Below are 17418 nucleotides of genomic sequence, written 5' to 3'. Positions count from 1 at the left end.
CTGCAATGTGTCGAGTGTGCGTGGGTTTTATCAGCGCAGTCACTCCGAGCAAATGCAATTAGTTACAGCGAGCGAGTGAGATGAGCAGCAGCGACGGTAGCGGTGCGCGCGCGTGGGGTGGGGGGGTGGAGAAGAAAAAATCAACGCGCTTGAGTCAACTTCATAAAACTGTAAGCCCGTGATATCAAAGTAATATGTTTCATGGCCATAAAATATTGGTGGGGTCAATACATTTACTGGGGAAGGAGATTAGGAAATTTACTCGCCGAATTGAATCTATTGTGGCGCGATGTTATGGAGTGCCGATCGCAAGATAGGCATCAAACCAAATCGATCGGCGAAAGAAATGGCTGTAATGTGGCGCTGTCGCTTTTTCTATGCGGCACATTCTCTCCACCAATTGGGGTGAACATCACAAGTTTTACGTGTTCTTTTTTGTGGGTTTTTTTTCAACAGATTTTTTTTCCTTGATCAAAAAAAGTTCTCCATTTTCTAAAGATGGAAAGGTGCAGCCCTGCATTTTCTTTTCGATTTAAAGCTTTCGTGACTGCAGGGATGCATCTTCTTGGTTCTTTCGGTAAAGTCACGTAGAAGGAGAAAACGTGACTTTACCTGCATTTTCTTGTTTATGCCGCTGCTGGCGGAAGGGCCTCAACCTGAAATACCTTCAATGAGCCCCTCTAGAGGCCTACGCTTATTTTGGCCTACTCTTCCCTGCTGCCCAGACATCTTGGAAGTGGTGGGAGTATCCACATTTTTACCCACCAGATGATGAAACCTGCCAATTGACTCACTGTGTTTGGTGTAACCGTGTTTACTGCCAGGAGGACAGAAGTGGGGGTGGAATTAAGAAACTTGTGCCCATTGTTTCCATTTCCGTGCCGTGAGATTGAATCGAACTAAGTCCAGTGTACTCACTATTATACAATGGCAGCCTCCCCTACATTTTACATAAGTAAATACATCGACGAAACGGAAAGAAATGTTACATTTCATTGGAGAATGCGTCGTCGGTCATGATTGATTGTTCTCTTGCCGTAAAACGTAGCGGCCACCTCGGTCGACATTTAGTGCCCACCACGTGGCATTTTAGAGTTCATTTGTCCACCGGTGGGACGTCACCGTGCGAATTTGGCGCGCGGGGCCTGACGGACCGAGTGTCGCGATAATGGGAGTGCTGCCCAAGCGTTGGGTAATGCCATGCTGGCTCACGCTGCAGGATGCCAGCACCGGCACATCTGGTACTAATTGAATCAAACTTGTGCGGCTCAAATTATTACACTTTTGCCGCAGAGGGTCACCTACGCTGACCTCGGAATTTTAACAAAAAAAAAGACCGGCAAAGTATCCATCATCTGTCAAATAAATTTTAACGCTTGTAATTCATAACAAAAAGGACTTGTTGCTACGGAATGCGATTCGTTGGCAGTAGGTAAGTTATCAGCCAGGTTGAGCGCTGGCGGTATACGGTATTGAAACCAATTAATATATTCGTTTGTTCGTGTGTTTATCATGATTGTACGTCTGCAGACATAAAGGTTGTTGTCCCTTTGAATAATAAGTGGCAATAATAAAGGTGCCCTAACACGGGTTCAGCGCAAATTAATAAATAAATGTATAAATAGATGGCAATGAGCAAACAGAGTCCAGGGTAAGCAAATATTTAACAGTGGAGACAATTCGACATCCTAGGTTAAGTCCAATAAAATATGGGTTCAAAACTACAGGAAAACAAATATGATCCACCTTTCAAAGGTCATGTAAGATAATGCACAAAATGGGTTCCGGGGTGCAATAAACAAAGCAGAACGTATGAGATAGGTCATTCAGTGACTCGTATACATTTTCACTTTCAAATTTGCTTCATGCCTATTAATTTCAATAAAACGGTGCCATTTTTTACATCAGATTATACACGGGTAATGATTGTGAATTATATGTTAATTCAAGCAGCTATTAGCTGACATTTCTTTGTCTTTAAATCATTATTATATTAGGTATTTTTTCTTAACATTTCGTGCATTTACATGTGCAGAACATTTCGTTTCCTCACGATAAAGTGTAATTTCAAGGCCACTATACAAAGCACTTATATATTTTTATAGTGATGTTTTGAGTCTGGAAATTGTAATATAAATAATAATAAAAATGCACTAGTTCCTATGCCGTTTTAAAAAAAATAACTAAAACAAAAAAAATCTCTGTTCGAAATCGCTCAAGGCAGAAATTGGGTTTACCTCCACCCCCTCTCTCTTTGGGAGAGAGACACAGCCCAGAGGATTATGGGTAGACCACCGGGGCTTATTAACTCCTGCCAAGGGTGGCAGCTCATCACATGACCCCGCCTGCCTTCGTTTATCGCCATGACAATGAATCATCGTTTAATTCGCCTCAATCAGACAGTGAAGCCGATGGTAGGCGGCAATTTTTTAAAAGCAAGGTGGCGAGTGGGATTACAAATTGGATTACTGCCGAGGTCAGCTCACGACCACGCTTCTCCAAAGAGCCGTGAAAATTGCCACCGTGTTGAGATGCTTGTGGCAACATTTCAAGAGCATTCTTTGCATACACATATATATAACATACAAAAATATGTTGGCTATTATTTTTGCCACTTATTATCATGTCATACGGTTTATATGTGTAATTATTCAAAATATACATCACTAAATAAAAACCCCCCAACGATTTCGTTCGCAACATTCGTTGAAAGAAAGGGTGCATTGAGCGAGTATTATTAGTAAGAATTGTATTACAGGGACGTTTGTAACAGTCGCAATCTGGCCCTCCTTCAAAAATCCGAAGTTGTATTGGCAGTACACCCCAGATATTAAAATAAAAAAAATACTTGCCCTCGTATTAAACACATGCACTTTAAAACGTAACATTTTCAGGCTATTTATTTATTTGTGTACTCGTTTGTCATTATTTCATTATATATATTTTTGCCTGCTGCCCCCTTGACCATTAAGACGGCAGGGATTAGTTTGATCTCGGCAGGCATTGATTGCTGGCTGGGGTGGCGGTGCGAGTAGCTGTCAGGGATCTCTGATCAGAGCCGCCAGAAGCGTTTCATCTTGGGCGCAAGCGTTCCCGTGGATTGCGCATCTATCGATCTGCTTGTTACGCGCACGCTCATATACGAACGGGCGTGCAGGCCAGCGCCCCCGCGTGTGCGTGTGTGTGTGCTCGCTGCTGTGTGCAGGGGCTTGTGCATACCTGGCAGGAGTGGGTTTGTTGCTCGCTAGGATACGATGGATTCTGTGTACGGGGAATTCCCATACAATAAAATGCCACTTAAAAAAATGCAAGTCTTGACTTTAAAGGGGTTTGTTTATAAATCATTATGGTAAGCTGCATCACTGTCAATTACGTTAAAATGTACTCAGATAAAATACCATGTTAGCTCCTCTAACTTGTAGTCCAACTTGACAACAATTAACCATGTCTCACTGCTGACTGTAACTTCAGAAAACCTCCGATGTTTTAATATTCACACATGTCACGTTAACTAGGTCTCCCTTGCAAATGAATTCCATGTTTTTGTGTACAAGTAAAGAATGAATATGAATAAAGAACACATGTTTTGACTTAATAAAAACAATGAAACATATATTTTTTTACAATACAAATTGAATGATGAACATGGTATACCTGCCTGAAAATGTGTGAATCGTATGTGATATCAGTTTTGATCAATTGTATGAGAATATTACCGGGTTCAGCTTGTTGCAAATATCATGCATTAGCTTTTACACATACAAATGACTCTCCCACGTGGATATTTTACTCAACTATAGCCGAGATAACAGCACATCGATGAAGGTACTTTTCTCAATACTTAAAGGATTTAGCGATATTACTTCAACATGAAAAAATATTGTTGCTTTTACTACGTCCACGCTGACTTGAACTTTCGAAAACCTCCGTTTTTCAAAACACAAAAGGGCCCATTCATTCTAAAGAGGAGGGGGAGAGCAAAAAAACCCGCAAGTACAAATAATCTGCCCATGAAATCTGCGCACCAATCATGTACCTTCACCACAATTTAGTGTTTTGTACGTTGGCAAGCCAACATTTTTAACTGGCCATGGCCTTTGCAATGGCCTTTAAATAAATCCAACCATCAATACGTCTCTTGTGAAGACAAACAAAAAGCATGAGCGGCGACAGCCCCTACAAATGTTGATACGAGTAGATCCATATGCAACTGCGGGCCCCACTGCCTCATCCTCCCAGTGGATGCATGCAGATAAAGAGGGGATCCCAGTGAACAATATGCGGAAGTGGCCCTCTTAAATACCACAACACATTGTACAATTTCTATACAATTAGATATAACAAATAAAATACTCATTTGAGCTTTCGAATAACCGAAATATATAAATACACATGCACATAAAATCACGCGCATACAAGAACAAAAAGCTCAACACTTTCGCCACATTTGGAAATGAACACGTACGCGCGCACACACACACACACGTGTACACCTTCTGTGCCTGATGGTAATATATCGCGGGAGGCCTGCCAAGCTATTGCACTGTTTACCGCGTCGTGCCGTGGTGCCGCGGGGTCATATGTCATTCCCCGACGAACAAGGCGGTGTTTGTCCGCGTGCAGTTGCAGAGCGGAGGAAATTAACCCCTGTGGCGGGGCCCGCACGCCAGCCTTGCAGAACGGCGTAAGTGCTTAGTGAGCCCCAAGCGCGCTCCCCGCGACTTTCCTATGCAGCCGAGAATATTGCAAAGTCAAGGGCTTTGACTTTGAAAACAAATCGCCGCTTTAAGAAGGATGCGTAACTAACTACGCAGGCTAAGCAGGGGTTTTGATATGTATACTGTATGTATATAAATAAATAAATCTTTACCCCCACCCCCATTGCCTTTATTCATCTGTTTTCACCTAAATTATATAGGACAATATTCTTGTGACAAAACTCCACATAGCCGTAGTAGGGTTGCCGCCTGGTTTGTCCAGGGCCATCTTTTTGAAGGTAGCTGCTGTCACGGGAAACTTGAAGAGTCTATCTCGGGATTAAATAACAGTCCCCTTTTGTTGTCAGTTAAAAAATAACGCACCACTCAAGGCAATGCATTTACATGTAGCTCCAACCTCTTTTGGTTTCGTGAGATATTCTTCTTCTCATGATATTCCAGTTTGTTTGAGGCGTAAACCCTAAAACTATAGTCGTGAAGAAAAGCCCAAGTCTGTTTGTGTTTGATGACTCAATGCAGGGAGTATCAAATCAAGCTGAAAGAATGAAACATAAGGCTCCGAGAATGACTTGTCAAGCTCTTACCAGTGTACACGAATCGCCCTGGTGCTCCCTTGCAGAACTGCTTGGACTTGTAGGAGAGGGTGACCTCCACCACGCCAGGGATGTGTCGGGGTGGCGTCTGCACTCGAATGGCATGGGGCGTGATGAGCTGCCAAAAAGAAATGCACAGAGTTGGTTTCAAAACAGTGATGCCTCGGGGCTTGGTCTATGTCAGCATTATTCAATTGTTCTATTAGCGTCAGTCTATTTACACTATTGTCGCTCTGTTTTATTTTACCTTGTTAAGATATAAGATCGATGGATTTTGGCGACGTGAAACCATGCTTCTGCTGGTGCTGTGTCTATGACCAAATCACCTGGAAAATGCACCCAATCTTGGCAGATTTCAGAAGCTAAGAAAGTTTGAACCTGGCCGTGCTTGGTTGGCCACCCACCATCACAGATGTTATAGGCTGTGGGGCTACATCATGGAGAGTATAGAACAGTGCAGTAAAATCAATTGTTGCACTGTACTTCTATGCCTCCGCATATGTGCTCCTCACCTTCACATACCCGCACTGATCAGCGTGGTCAAGTGTTGTCAATAAACGCCCTACTGACCTGCAATGAATCGGGGATGGGGCAGGGAGAGGGTGGGGGGCTTCATCCAGCTATGGATTGAGAAAGGGGCTGTACATGCACGTGTACAAAATGATCTCACCTCGCTCCACACCAGCATGGTGCCAAAGACGACCTGCAGCCCATCAAAGAAGTTGTCTCCGATGATGATGACTGTCGCACCGCCGGTCGTCCAGCCCTCACTCGGGCTGATCGCTTTGATGCACGGTGTGGCTGCTTTTGGCGACAAAGTCAGTTGAAAGAGGAAGTTAGCGGGCCCCCTTGACCATACAAATGCATGGCCTGTGAGATCCGGATCTTTGCTCGGAGAACTGAGGTGTGTGTTGGAATTATAGTAATGTTATGCTTAAAAATAAATTTAGAGAGCTGCTTGGAATGTATTTTTCTGCATGAATAAATGTTTGGCTTGACTTGAAAATTTTCCAATTCCCATGAGTATTTTTGCAATGTGTTTATAATTGTGTCCAATTTTAAAGTCAGTCATTAAAGTTTTGCATGGATGTTGACCAATTGAAAATGGTTCTCTGCTCGTGAAATGTCTCTTTTTTTTCTGGGTTACCTCAATTTTTGGAATTTGACGAAACTGAGTGATGGTAAATGCACTGCACTTGATGATCAAGTTAACCTGCCGGCTTCAAGCTGCATTCACATTAATAAGATAATCTTACAAAGAATCGCTATTTCCTGCTCAATGCTAATATGATTCAATTTATCAATTTAATAATGCAATAACAATTCACCAGCCAATATACTTAATGCCCATCAAAAGCCACAAGCTCAGACTAATCAAAGGCTTTACTTGATTGTGAAAATAGAATTAACAGAAGTCATTACCGGGGTCACATATACCCTCAACGCCGGACACGGTTCAAAGAAAACCAAATAAATATAAAGACTTGATAGAGCCGTGCATTTCGAGTTGATAACTGTGTCCAGGGATTGCTACGGTGTAGAGATTGAAGATTAATGCCAGTTCTACAAACCTTTTATAAGCTGTAGGGGTTGGGTCACATGGGTACATGTTCTTCATTGGTCTGCAACCTGGTTTAACTATGACTACCAAAAACTTTTCCATGGACAACAAATGCATGTATCACATGTACATTTCTTGTCGAAGAAAAAAAAATTCAACATGACTTCAAAATGTAAATGAAAACCCATCATAGCAATGACCTTCATGTATGGATGTATGTTGAACTTCTTTTGCACCGTACGTAGCCAACCGTGCTAATTACCATAATACATCAAGCATTATCAAAATTTTACCAATAATCTCAACTGTTCACACGTACGGACAACGTGTATGTATGTACGTGCAGAGGCATACGCGGAAATGCACCATTCATGTGGGCGATATGGCCAGTGTAAGAATAACTGTTGATTTTAGAATGGACAATCACGTGCCCTCTTCAAACAGTGCGGGCCAGGCCGTTTTTGAGCTGCGTGCCAGCCACACACCATCCACTGTGGCGTCGCGCTCTAATCAACCCGACCTGCCACTGGGTGGTGGGGCTTTGATTGCACATCGCATCAAAGTGAACGAAGGGCACCTGCTGTGCAATCTATTGCCCGCTCCAATGAATATATATTTTGCCTAGTTTTCTTTTAGTACCATTTTCATAACAGGATCTGGAAATACGACCGATTTGTTATACGTATATGTATAAGACGGCCGGTTGTAATATGAGAAGGGATGTTCAGAGTGTGCACAAATCCACACCGATTGTTTTGTTTAATTTTGTCAATTGAATGAATGTCACCATATCATATTTACTCCTGCAAGAGTGAAAATAAGTCTATAAATAAGAATAGCATGATATCCGTTTGACAATTTTGCACAAATGACATTCTCAAACATTTAAACTCACCACTACATGACATATATATAAATCCACACATGCAGATATATACACATGAGCTCATACACACAGCAGAGGCAAGTCAGCCAGTGTGGTGCTAGAGATGGCTTTAATAATTTATACTTTACCTAACCCCCTTTAGTATCTGCTGCATTAACAGGTTTTAAGAAACATGACATTTAAAAGGCTACAATTCCACAATTTTCCTTCTTAGGACTGCCAAATGGAAGTAAAATGTTCAGTTTTGAATCTCAAAATAAATCATCCATAATGTTACGTCTCAAGGTGATGGTGGGTGGTTTTCACAATGGAAGTTGGTGCGAAATCATAAAATGAGACGTCATTTTTGTAACATCCATCCAATTTAATGCATGAGATCTTTTCAACTTCAATCATAATACTGGCCATATGAAGACATTAATAAGCCTTATCTCAAAAATTATGTGGCTGTTAAAAAAAATGTTGATGTGCTATGCAAAGGAACCTGAAATGAATTCTGCTGAAGTGCTTTTTGAATGCTTCACACTGTCCTTGCCCACTCAATGTCCATGAATTGTATCAGACTAAAGCAGTGTATGATGAGGCTCTCTCTCGGCGTGTGCAAATGTTACAGTTTGGAAGTGTCGTGGACAGTGATTTAGGCACAGCTTTTGCGGCCCAACCATACGCTTCTCCAAAACTGGCAGGAAAACAAAGCAAATTGGGGCTTAGCCCCCCGTATCACGATCCGCCAGAAGAGAGGATTTCATAAGAGCGTTTGTTCTCATGCAAAGCTACAGCAGATGTCCAGCCTACCCACAATGCACTGTTGCGGGAGAGGGTGAGCCACAAAAAAATTAGCATCAAAATGAGCCTCGGTACAGTTCAGTGTCTGTTGGATACATGCTGGGCGCAAACAATAAAAAAAAACACAAACCTATATCGTCATACTTTATAAACCACATATACACACACATACACACAGATGTGTCACTGGTTCAATTAAATATGTTGTTGGACGCGCCAGTTAGGCTTAACCCAGACTCTCCACAAACAGAAAAGCTGCAATAAAACTTGAAAAAGAAATGCAAAGCCATGTCAAAGCAACAAACCAAGTTGGCACTGAGAACCGTCATTTCATTGTCAGGGCACCATGATTAGACAGATGCATGACGTGTCAGCTCCTCAGAAGATGAAGTGCAAAACAGCAGTTGTGGTGATGATCAGAGGCCATGCTTTCTAGTTTTAGATGAGGTTTGGTAAAATTGCTTTGCGGACAATATGTAAAAGACTGACGTACATTATTTACGTTGTTCAATATAATCGCCATGAATGTGAATGTTATTGCACACGTACAGCCATTATGGATGAGGGCCTTCCCTTGACATGCGGGTCATCAGGGTTACTTGACCATACTTCACCACTGGTTGATAAAGAATGTATTTTTAGGTCGGTGGTATTTTTATTGAGCATGTTCTCAAAATCGTAACCACCCTTTTTACAAATAAATAAAGCACAAACCATTTTCCAATCTTGTATCAAAAATCAGTTTCTGAAATTTACAATTGCGTTAAACGCAACGTGTTATGGGATATAATTGCGTGAAATGTGAGTGTCAATTCTTAAAAACAAAGTTGTGAATGCCATTTCACTATTGATTTTCTGAGGAGCTGGCACACACATAACTCACTGCATTTTCAAAAAAGCCATTTCCTATTTCTGACATCAAATTGGATTTCTGATCCGTCTCTTTGTTAAAGTGCTGGTAATATCCACGTGTTCTTAATAAAACAATTAATTTTTATTTTATGTTGAAACAGTGAGTACGTTTCCAGTAATTAAATGGGCCTGAAATGATTCGAGTCAATTGGAAAATCCATTCAGCCTTCGTGAAAAATGGTAAAGTTTGAATGCCATTAAAGTTCTATGTAAAGTATTTTATTTCATTACCATGCTTGCACGTGCGTGTGAGTGGATGCGTGTGTGCGTCTTCTGTGTGTTTGTATGTATGCGTTTTTCAGACTGATGGATTTTCCATACATTTTGCGAAAATGTAATGCACAGTTTGATTTGGGAAAGATAAAAACTCATTGCATTGTTAGGCACAGGTAAGCACATTGCATCCAGCATTAACATATTACTGTATAAGCAAATTCCCATGTAAAATAAAATCCACTCAAGACATAAATTCAAACGTGAAAGTATGTTTTTGTTAAAGTCTTAAGGTGTTCTGTTGAACAAAATTTTGACATATTTTTAAACTGTTTCCTTTTTTGGATCAAATAACAACAGAGCTTCTTTTGTTTTATTTCTATCTCAATATAAGCAATTTGAACTTCATATCATCTTGATATGTTTATAACAACAACATGTGAACTTTATTAATTTCTGGATGTCTGAAGATAAGACGGCACATAACCACAATCGGGATAATGTTTCCGTATCAGGACAAGCTTTGGTTATACAGTAATATCATAACTGCGACTCCAGAAAGCTGCAAAGAAACGCGGTGCGTTACGGGGTAAAAAAGCAAAAATGCATTCACAAGCAAGCGCGGCGCGACAAACATGAAAATGAAAAAAATAATCATGGGAAAAAATGAAAAAGAAAGTTTGCGGTCCCTACCATTGTCCAGATAAGACGGTGGAGGCGTACCTTCGGAGGGGTCGATTCTGCGGGCTCGCCGCCCGTGCTTGGAGTTATTGTGCACAAACATGTTGTCTGACACAGCGAGGACATGGCCGTCCACGTGGACTGTCGTCGAGACAACCACCTGCCAGCGGCACACGGTCGCACACGCAAGCATGCAGACGCGTGCACGGACACACGCACGCGCGCGGACAAAAACCCACAGACACACGCATGCACGCACACACAAGAGCACAGAGGGTGAACATTATCGCACGCACTCGCAGGAGCAACGCTCTGGCTGAGGCGCTGAATGAGATAGTGGCACATATTTACCTCATCTAACGTATCCACTCCAGTAACTGCCTCTGACATATTTTGCTTGTTATGTCTGTGTTATGCATGACCCCTGCCGACATGTGTTTATTTAATCATGAATCCAGCTAACAGCATGCTTTGACTTTTTTTCTCACACATTTTGCATTTGCTGATATGCCTCTGTGAGCACCCGGTTCTGCTTTAAATTGGGTTTCAGGATGCAGTGGTCTTGAACCGTGTCCCAGGAAGCCTGTGCATTTTGATCTTCGATATCAAACGTGAGGTTTTTGGACTAAGGATCGCAGCTTCACAAATCCACTCAACAGCTTATAAAAAGGGAGCTGCGCCCAAAAAGTATTGAACGCTAAAAGGCGATGAAGTCATATTCAATGCTCCGTTATCTGATTTACGAGTGTTAGTGTTACTCTCAGCAACAGCGTGGCCCGAAATTCGCTCTTGCTCCGAGGCACTAAATCTCAGATGCCCATTAATCCACGCGTATGGAACCAGAAGTATCAGGCCCAGCTCCCCATTCGTCTTCCTAAAGCATAACACGGCAATATTTCTCCCACTTCTCGATATTGACTACTGCAAGAAGGGTTTAATATTGTTTCAGGGGTTCCTTTTTAAGAGGGTGCCTTTGATGCTTTTGATCTATGCTGAGGACTTTGATACAGTGTGTAAATTATTAAATGTTCTATTTTTCCTCGGTGAAGCCAGGGTGCATGTGTGGGGAAAATAATTGCAGGGACCGTCTTTCATATTCGGAAAGAAATTAAAACACTCTGCAAAGTGTTTTTGTATATTCCAGCTGCACTTGAGCATGAAAGTTGTAAATAGGTAATGTTTTTGTATATTTTACATGGGACCACAAAGCCTAGCTTGTAAGTTGATAATAAGGTTTCTTTTAAAACTTGAAGTCCTTTATTTGTGTTGGCATTGTACTTATCGCAAACAAAGGAATGGCCGAACATTAATCCACACCTGCAAGTCCGTGATAATAACACCCAAGTTTATTTTACGTTCACAGCCGTTCCTGATTAAGACTCGGCGTTTAAAATCGTGACCCGACTACCGCTGTCAATTCTCGACATTCTTCCAGAATCCTCGCCTTTGTTGCCTTATTGCCAAAGGGCAAGAAAACGCTGCGTACAAGCGAAACATACACAGAGCCACGTCGTGTGCGCCCGCGAGTTGCTCCCGTTTAATTGCATTGAAAATGCAGCCGCATTGCTTACCAACAAATAGCCGAGTGGGGGAGGAGGAAGCAGTATCGGTGCCTCTAGCCACTGCCTTTGTATTTATATGTTAACTCTTTGCTGCTATAAGCCTTTGACAGAGATGGATCCATTGTGCACAGCTCCCTTTACAAGCCATCTCTCCATGCGGCCACCGCCACACATAGGGCCGGGGATAAGTACATTAGCCCCGCGATACATTTCAATGCCAGCATTCTCACACTTTATAACAATTGGGTTAATAGGACATTAACGACCCGGGATTAAAGTGGCATTTTGTGTTTTAAAGAGAAAAGAGTGTGGGAGGAGGGGGGGGCTGGTGAAGAGAGAGAGAGAGAGAAATTGAAGGCAACTCTCTCTCAGCATGCCGGCGATGAGATAATGGATTGTGATTAGCACGTGAGTGAGCTGCCTCCTCTCCACCTTCCAAAAGCACGAAAGCGAGAGTGGTGGTTGGTGGGGTACTTGAATAAAGAGGCCCGCTTTCTCAAGGGCCTCTTTGATTAATTGGCTTTTGAGTGTGTGCTCAGGCTACGTCTATTATTGTGCAGGCTGTTTTGACACTGGTGTGGTGCTTGGCGGGCAGTGTCAAAATCCCCTGAAGAGCGCCGGCGCGCTTGGCCAGACGTCGTGCTCGCATCTCGCCGGCCATCCAGCCACTCGATCCAACGGAAGCAGATTTCGATGCGCTGCTCTGATAATTTGCCACAGATGCTTACTGCATTTGTGTTTTTTTTTTCTTCCCATGCTCCCTTAAAACATTACGCCGACATCAGCAATGTATGAAAACTTTACGTTTTCTTAATTAATCAAAAGGCAGCCAGGGGTTATGAATGCAGTCGTACCTGCATGATTGACTTTTTTGGCCGTTTGATTTTTTGTTGATCGTTCTGGCAGACTTTGAGGTGAACTCCCCGCCAAAGGCATCATGCCAGTGCTTTAAAAATTATGGCCGCTTGAAAAGAATTGTGTGCATTAGCAGCAATAACTGCAGAAATTACGTTATTATAATACATTATTTTTTAGCAATAATAACAGCAACAATATTTTTAAGGCTGTTTAGATTTTTTCAAGTATATGACCTACAGATGGAGGCCTTTTAACTGGTGTCAATACACCAGAGACGGAAAACATTCTTTATGCCGTGTATGTACTCATTATATTCCATGTACACATAACAATTCCCTAGGTGCCCTGTTAGACTCACCATGACAGAGAATTGTGTATGCTTGAGGGGATTCCAAACAACTTCTTCATAATGCTGATTATTGGCATCGCTCTTTTTGCTCTAGGATTGAAATGGCTAAGGAGGAAGCCACCTGTGAGTAGATAAAGTTGTGGGGCGGGCATGGTGCAGACGCACTCCTAACACGCGTACATGCGCATGCACTCACTGGTGCGTGCGTGTGTGCGCGTGTGCGTGTGTACGCGTGCTACAAATCCTTGGAAGCAAAGGGGTGGAGAGGGCGGGTGGGCGACCGGGCGGGTCATACGACAGTAGGTGGCTTAGGCCGCCTGCCATTGCCGGCACAGGGCCGCAGGGGAGGCATTGGTGCGCACGGCGCCACACAGGGAGCCTCGGGATGCAAATCCGCTAAGGAGATTATGTTACCCGGCGAATCCATCAAAGAAGGAGGGGGATTCGGGGAGGGGGGAGCCAGAGTGGGTACGGAAAAGGGGCCGCGTCGGTCCAGATAGTGGCACCGACAACAATGCGCCGGGGAGATTTGGAAACGGCCGAGCCGTTGTTATGCATGAGTGGAAAGTCATGCCTCTCGCACCGCTTTCACGGGGCTAAAGTGGTTCTCGCGAACGTCATTGTCCACGCCGATGACAATTTCAGAGACACCGCGCTCGGAGTGTGATGTGAAACCGACTTGGCCGGGCCAGAAGATGTCGGGGACATAGGGATGAAAATTGTGTCGGTATCATTGAAGCAAATTAGACGGAAGATAAAAAAAAGCAAGCGAGGGTCTTACACAAATTTTGTACCGGGTAGAATATGTAAAATGTCTAAAAAGAGAAAATATGAATTTAAGTTATTTTGTCGTTTAAAAAGTATGGCTCTAGTTGAGGGAGACACACGAGTGGAAATAAATTGTCATTAATTAAAAACACAGCTTCAATTTTTTAAAGCTGCTGATATTTTAATGAGCCTGTTATTCTACGTATAAGCCCACTGAAGCATACAACTTGAACATTCATTTAAATTAATGTATACCATACGTAAAAAATATATTACGCAACAAATACTTTAGAGCATATGTTACCGGACGTGTTTGTATTTTTTTTAACCACAGGGAGGCCGGGAATGGGACGGGTGAGATGGAGGCTTCTGCTTTTGGCCCAAGTTACATGCACTCTTTCTAAACGATGCGGGGGTTTGGCCATGCGCGTGTAAATGCTGGGAATTGCACTGAGTGGGGTTGAGCACTGGTACCAAACAGGGTCAGGCATTGGAGCTCAGGAAGCCATTGCTCATCATCAGCAGGACAAATAGCCGCTTACCCTCATTACAGGCCTGACCCCACCCTCGGTTCCACTCTACCCTTAAGAGACACGGCGCCTCCACTCTCCTCTGCTGCCTCCAGTGCCATAGTTTTATGACCCTATATTGTGCTGAAGACACACTTTCAATCCCTGATGGGCAGTTCATGTGTGACAGCAATGTAAATACAAATTGAGTCAAATCATGCCATTTTCTATGGCCAGCTGAAATTTGTTCGTGTAGGTCAACCGGATCAATTGCCATCATTTGTGAGTCCCGAACAGCTATGTGAGTTTCAGCAAATCATTGCTAATTGTAATTTGAATCAATGTTCATGTCAGCAGCTGCCAACAATGTATATTACTGCTTCAAATTGACAAAATACACAGCAATTATTACCTACGCAAACAGTTGTGGGTTCATGAGCGTCGTTTGGCCTGTTGAAAGCCGTTAAACGATTCAAAACATTCCTTTCTGGGAATTCAACCTTTAAATTGAATGGCATATAATGCATTTTTTTAAAAAATATACAGAAAATTATTTTGAGCTATTTTCATTTTTTTGACCACTTTGCCACGCTAACCGTACACATTCTCGAGTCACCGAACAGATTTTTTTTTATTTCTGCCACTTTTTTTCTCTCTGGCTGTATCGCAACTTCCTGACGGCGCACATTAAACCAATTACGGATGTCACCGATAATCTGGCTCTGCGGTGAGAGCGTATGTTAGCGTTTAGTCTGGGGTTAGTCTGTGCGACCCCACACAAATAACTTTCAATTGCGCCAGTCATGAAAATAATGCGCCCGAGCTAAGCCCACTTGATTTAAACCACATGCGTTCACACGAACATTAGGGCTAATTGCCGTAATCGCAGAAACTCGGCGACCTAGTAGCCACTTCTGTATTTTTCTGGCACATTTAGCACTGTAATAGCTGGCGTTCAATCAGTTTTGTTTTAAATCAAAACAACGCTTTTGTTTTCGCTCCTCTATCATTAGTGTAAACCCAAACAGACTTCAAACAATTAAACATTTAATAGCAAAATTGCGGACTTTACAAATTATTCCTAGCCTTTAAGTTTGGTGCTGTTTACTCTACTAATAGTAAATAATTAGGGAAATGTTGTGCTTTTTCAGCCTATAGCTTAAACACAATTAAACTTCTAAGACGTAATCACACACAAGGGCTTTGTTCCGGCTCTATCCTATTTGCGTAGCACCAGGACATTCATCACTGATACAGTCATTTGGCTTCATTTCTGCATGAAAAAAAAGAAATTTGTACTTGCTTTGATTTTATTACCGGTGTTTAACTAAAGATGTACAATCCCTGCATTGGACGCAACGTGATTAATGTGGAGCCCGTCCCCAGGAGCTAACGGCTAATGTGTGATGCGTTTCCTGTAAAGACAGAATGGGAATTTGCTCACTGTCAGCGGAGTGTGTACATAGAGAAGCTGTCATGCGATACGCTTCCAAGTCTCTGCGTTCATTTTTTATATTCACACTCAAAGCACCGCCATCAACATATCAGTCAAGGAATTGATGTCACACCTGAAATCGGCGCATGTCCCGCGGGTTTCCGGCATTTTTCAGACAGTTCTGATTGCACTTCAGAAAGAACTTCAGAAAGAATCTGCAAGTACACACAAAGGAGAGTGCAAAACATAAACGTCATTGCGATATCACCAAAAGCTATTACACAAACGTTTGCATATTTCACTTTAATGCAAGTGATTATAAAACGCAGCATTCATAATGGAATAAAAAATAAATACAATTTTACAAAGCGATGATGATTATTATAATTATTATTGTCAATGAAAACACGCGCAAAAATAAACGAATATACATGTGGTTGCAGCCTTTTCAAGAGGTAACATTGTAAATTTTCACAATTTTTTTTGGCAGAGACGGCTACTTAGCAATGTCCCTTCCCACCACCCCACCGCCCCACCCCTACCCCCAGGCAGCCACGCGTTATAACGAAACGGAGCTCCACGCAACGACGGCGAGGCCTCCGCACGCGAGAGACATGCACTTCTATTGCAGTTCAAAAAGAAGGAAAGGCCACGCCACCATTAGCCCGCGCTCAGCATCGCTAATACTGCGAGCACACCCCCGTCACTTCAGCCTGCCCCACGCCACCTGATACAACCCCCGCCGCCTCCACGGCTGCCCCAACTCTCTCTCTCTCGCTACCTTGCCGCTTCTCACCCACCACTCGTGGCCTGCCCCTCCGTCCAACACCCCCCACCACCCCCCTTCGTCTGCATGCCTAATTTTTCTACGGTGGTGACACAACCGCCGAGCCTCACCCGCCCACCCACAATGGCAGGGAGAGTAAAGAACAGAGACGGTGGGGGGGTGGGGGGGGTTGGGATGGAGAAGAGTCAAGGGAGGTGGAGGGAAGGAGGCGAAAGCTGGGCGAGCGACCAGCTGGTGTCACGCAATTACAGCGGTTGTCCGGGCAACGGCCTGGCTTGGTGTCGCCAATTACGCGCGCCGTGGCCATTAGCCCATCCAAGGGAGCAGATGGGAGCCCTGGGCTGGTTAGCCGGGGGGGGTGGGTGGGGGTGGCCGGGGTGGGAGGGCAACCGAGAGGCGCTGCAAAATGTTTGGGGTAAAATTAATCCTTTAAAATTAAGTAACGAGTGGGCGTGTTAACCCTCCGAGTGCGTGGCCCGTGGCGCGCCATCCTTGAAGTCGCTGTGCCTTCTGCAAATTGTTGGTCGAGAGGGCAACATCATATTCCAGGGGAGGCTTGCGATGACCTCGTTCTTTTTTTTTTGCCGAAAGTTGTTTGGAGGGGTTTTCGTGTTTTGTGTGGAGCTATATTCAGCAGCCGTGAACGATACTCAGATTAGATAAATGCATACCAGCTGTGCTAAAATTGTGCTTTTAACTACACATCACAGGGATTTTTTTTTTGTTTCCTGGTCATCGTCCTGTGATTTGAGGTGTTTGCTTAATAGTTGGGCAAAAGGCAGTGAGTGCATGGGTGTAAA

General features: G+C 43.2%; 1 protein-coding gene across 4 annotated transcripts in view; it reads right to left on the bottom strand.

The window, feature by feature from the left end:
* Positions 1–17418, bottom strand: part of LOC144721563 (transcription factor COE3-like) — a 95944-nt gene that overhangs the window by 17769 nt on the left and 60757 nt on the right. For 2 of the 4 annotated variants that reach the window (XM_078599279.1, XM_078599277.1), the window contains exons 7-10: positions 15965–16046; positions 10393–10510; positions 5982–6115; positions 5303–5429 (exon numbers count right to left, since the gene is read on the bottom strand). In XM_078599279.1, coding sequence (XP_078455405.1) covers positions 5303–5429; positions 5982–6115; positions 10393–10510; positions 15965–16046 — 461 coding nt within the window. Of the gene's footprint in view, positions 1–5302; positions 5430–5981; positions 6116–10362; positions 10511–15964; positions 16047–17418 lie in introns of all 4 variants that reach the window. The other 2 variants (XM_078599278.1, XM_078599276.1) reach the window with 1 other exon arrangement.

This window comes from Lampetra planeri, chromosome 12 (assembly GCF_965212315.1).
Source record: "Lampetra planeri chromosome 12, kcLamPlan1.2.h2, whole genome shotgun sequence".
Lineage (NCBI taxonomy): Eukaryota > Metazoa > Chordata > Hyperoartia > Petromyzontiformes > Petromyzontidae > Lampetra > Lampetra planeri.
This window is presented reverse-complemented; position numbering and strand designations above follow the sequence as displayed.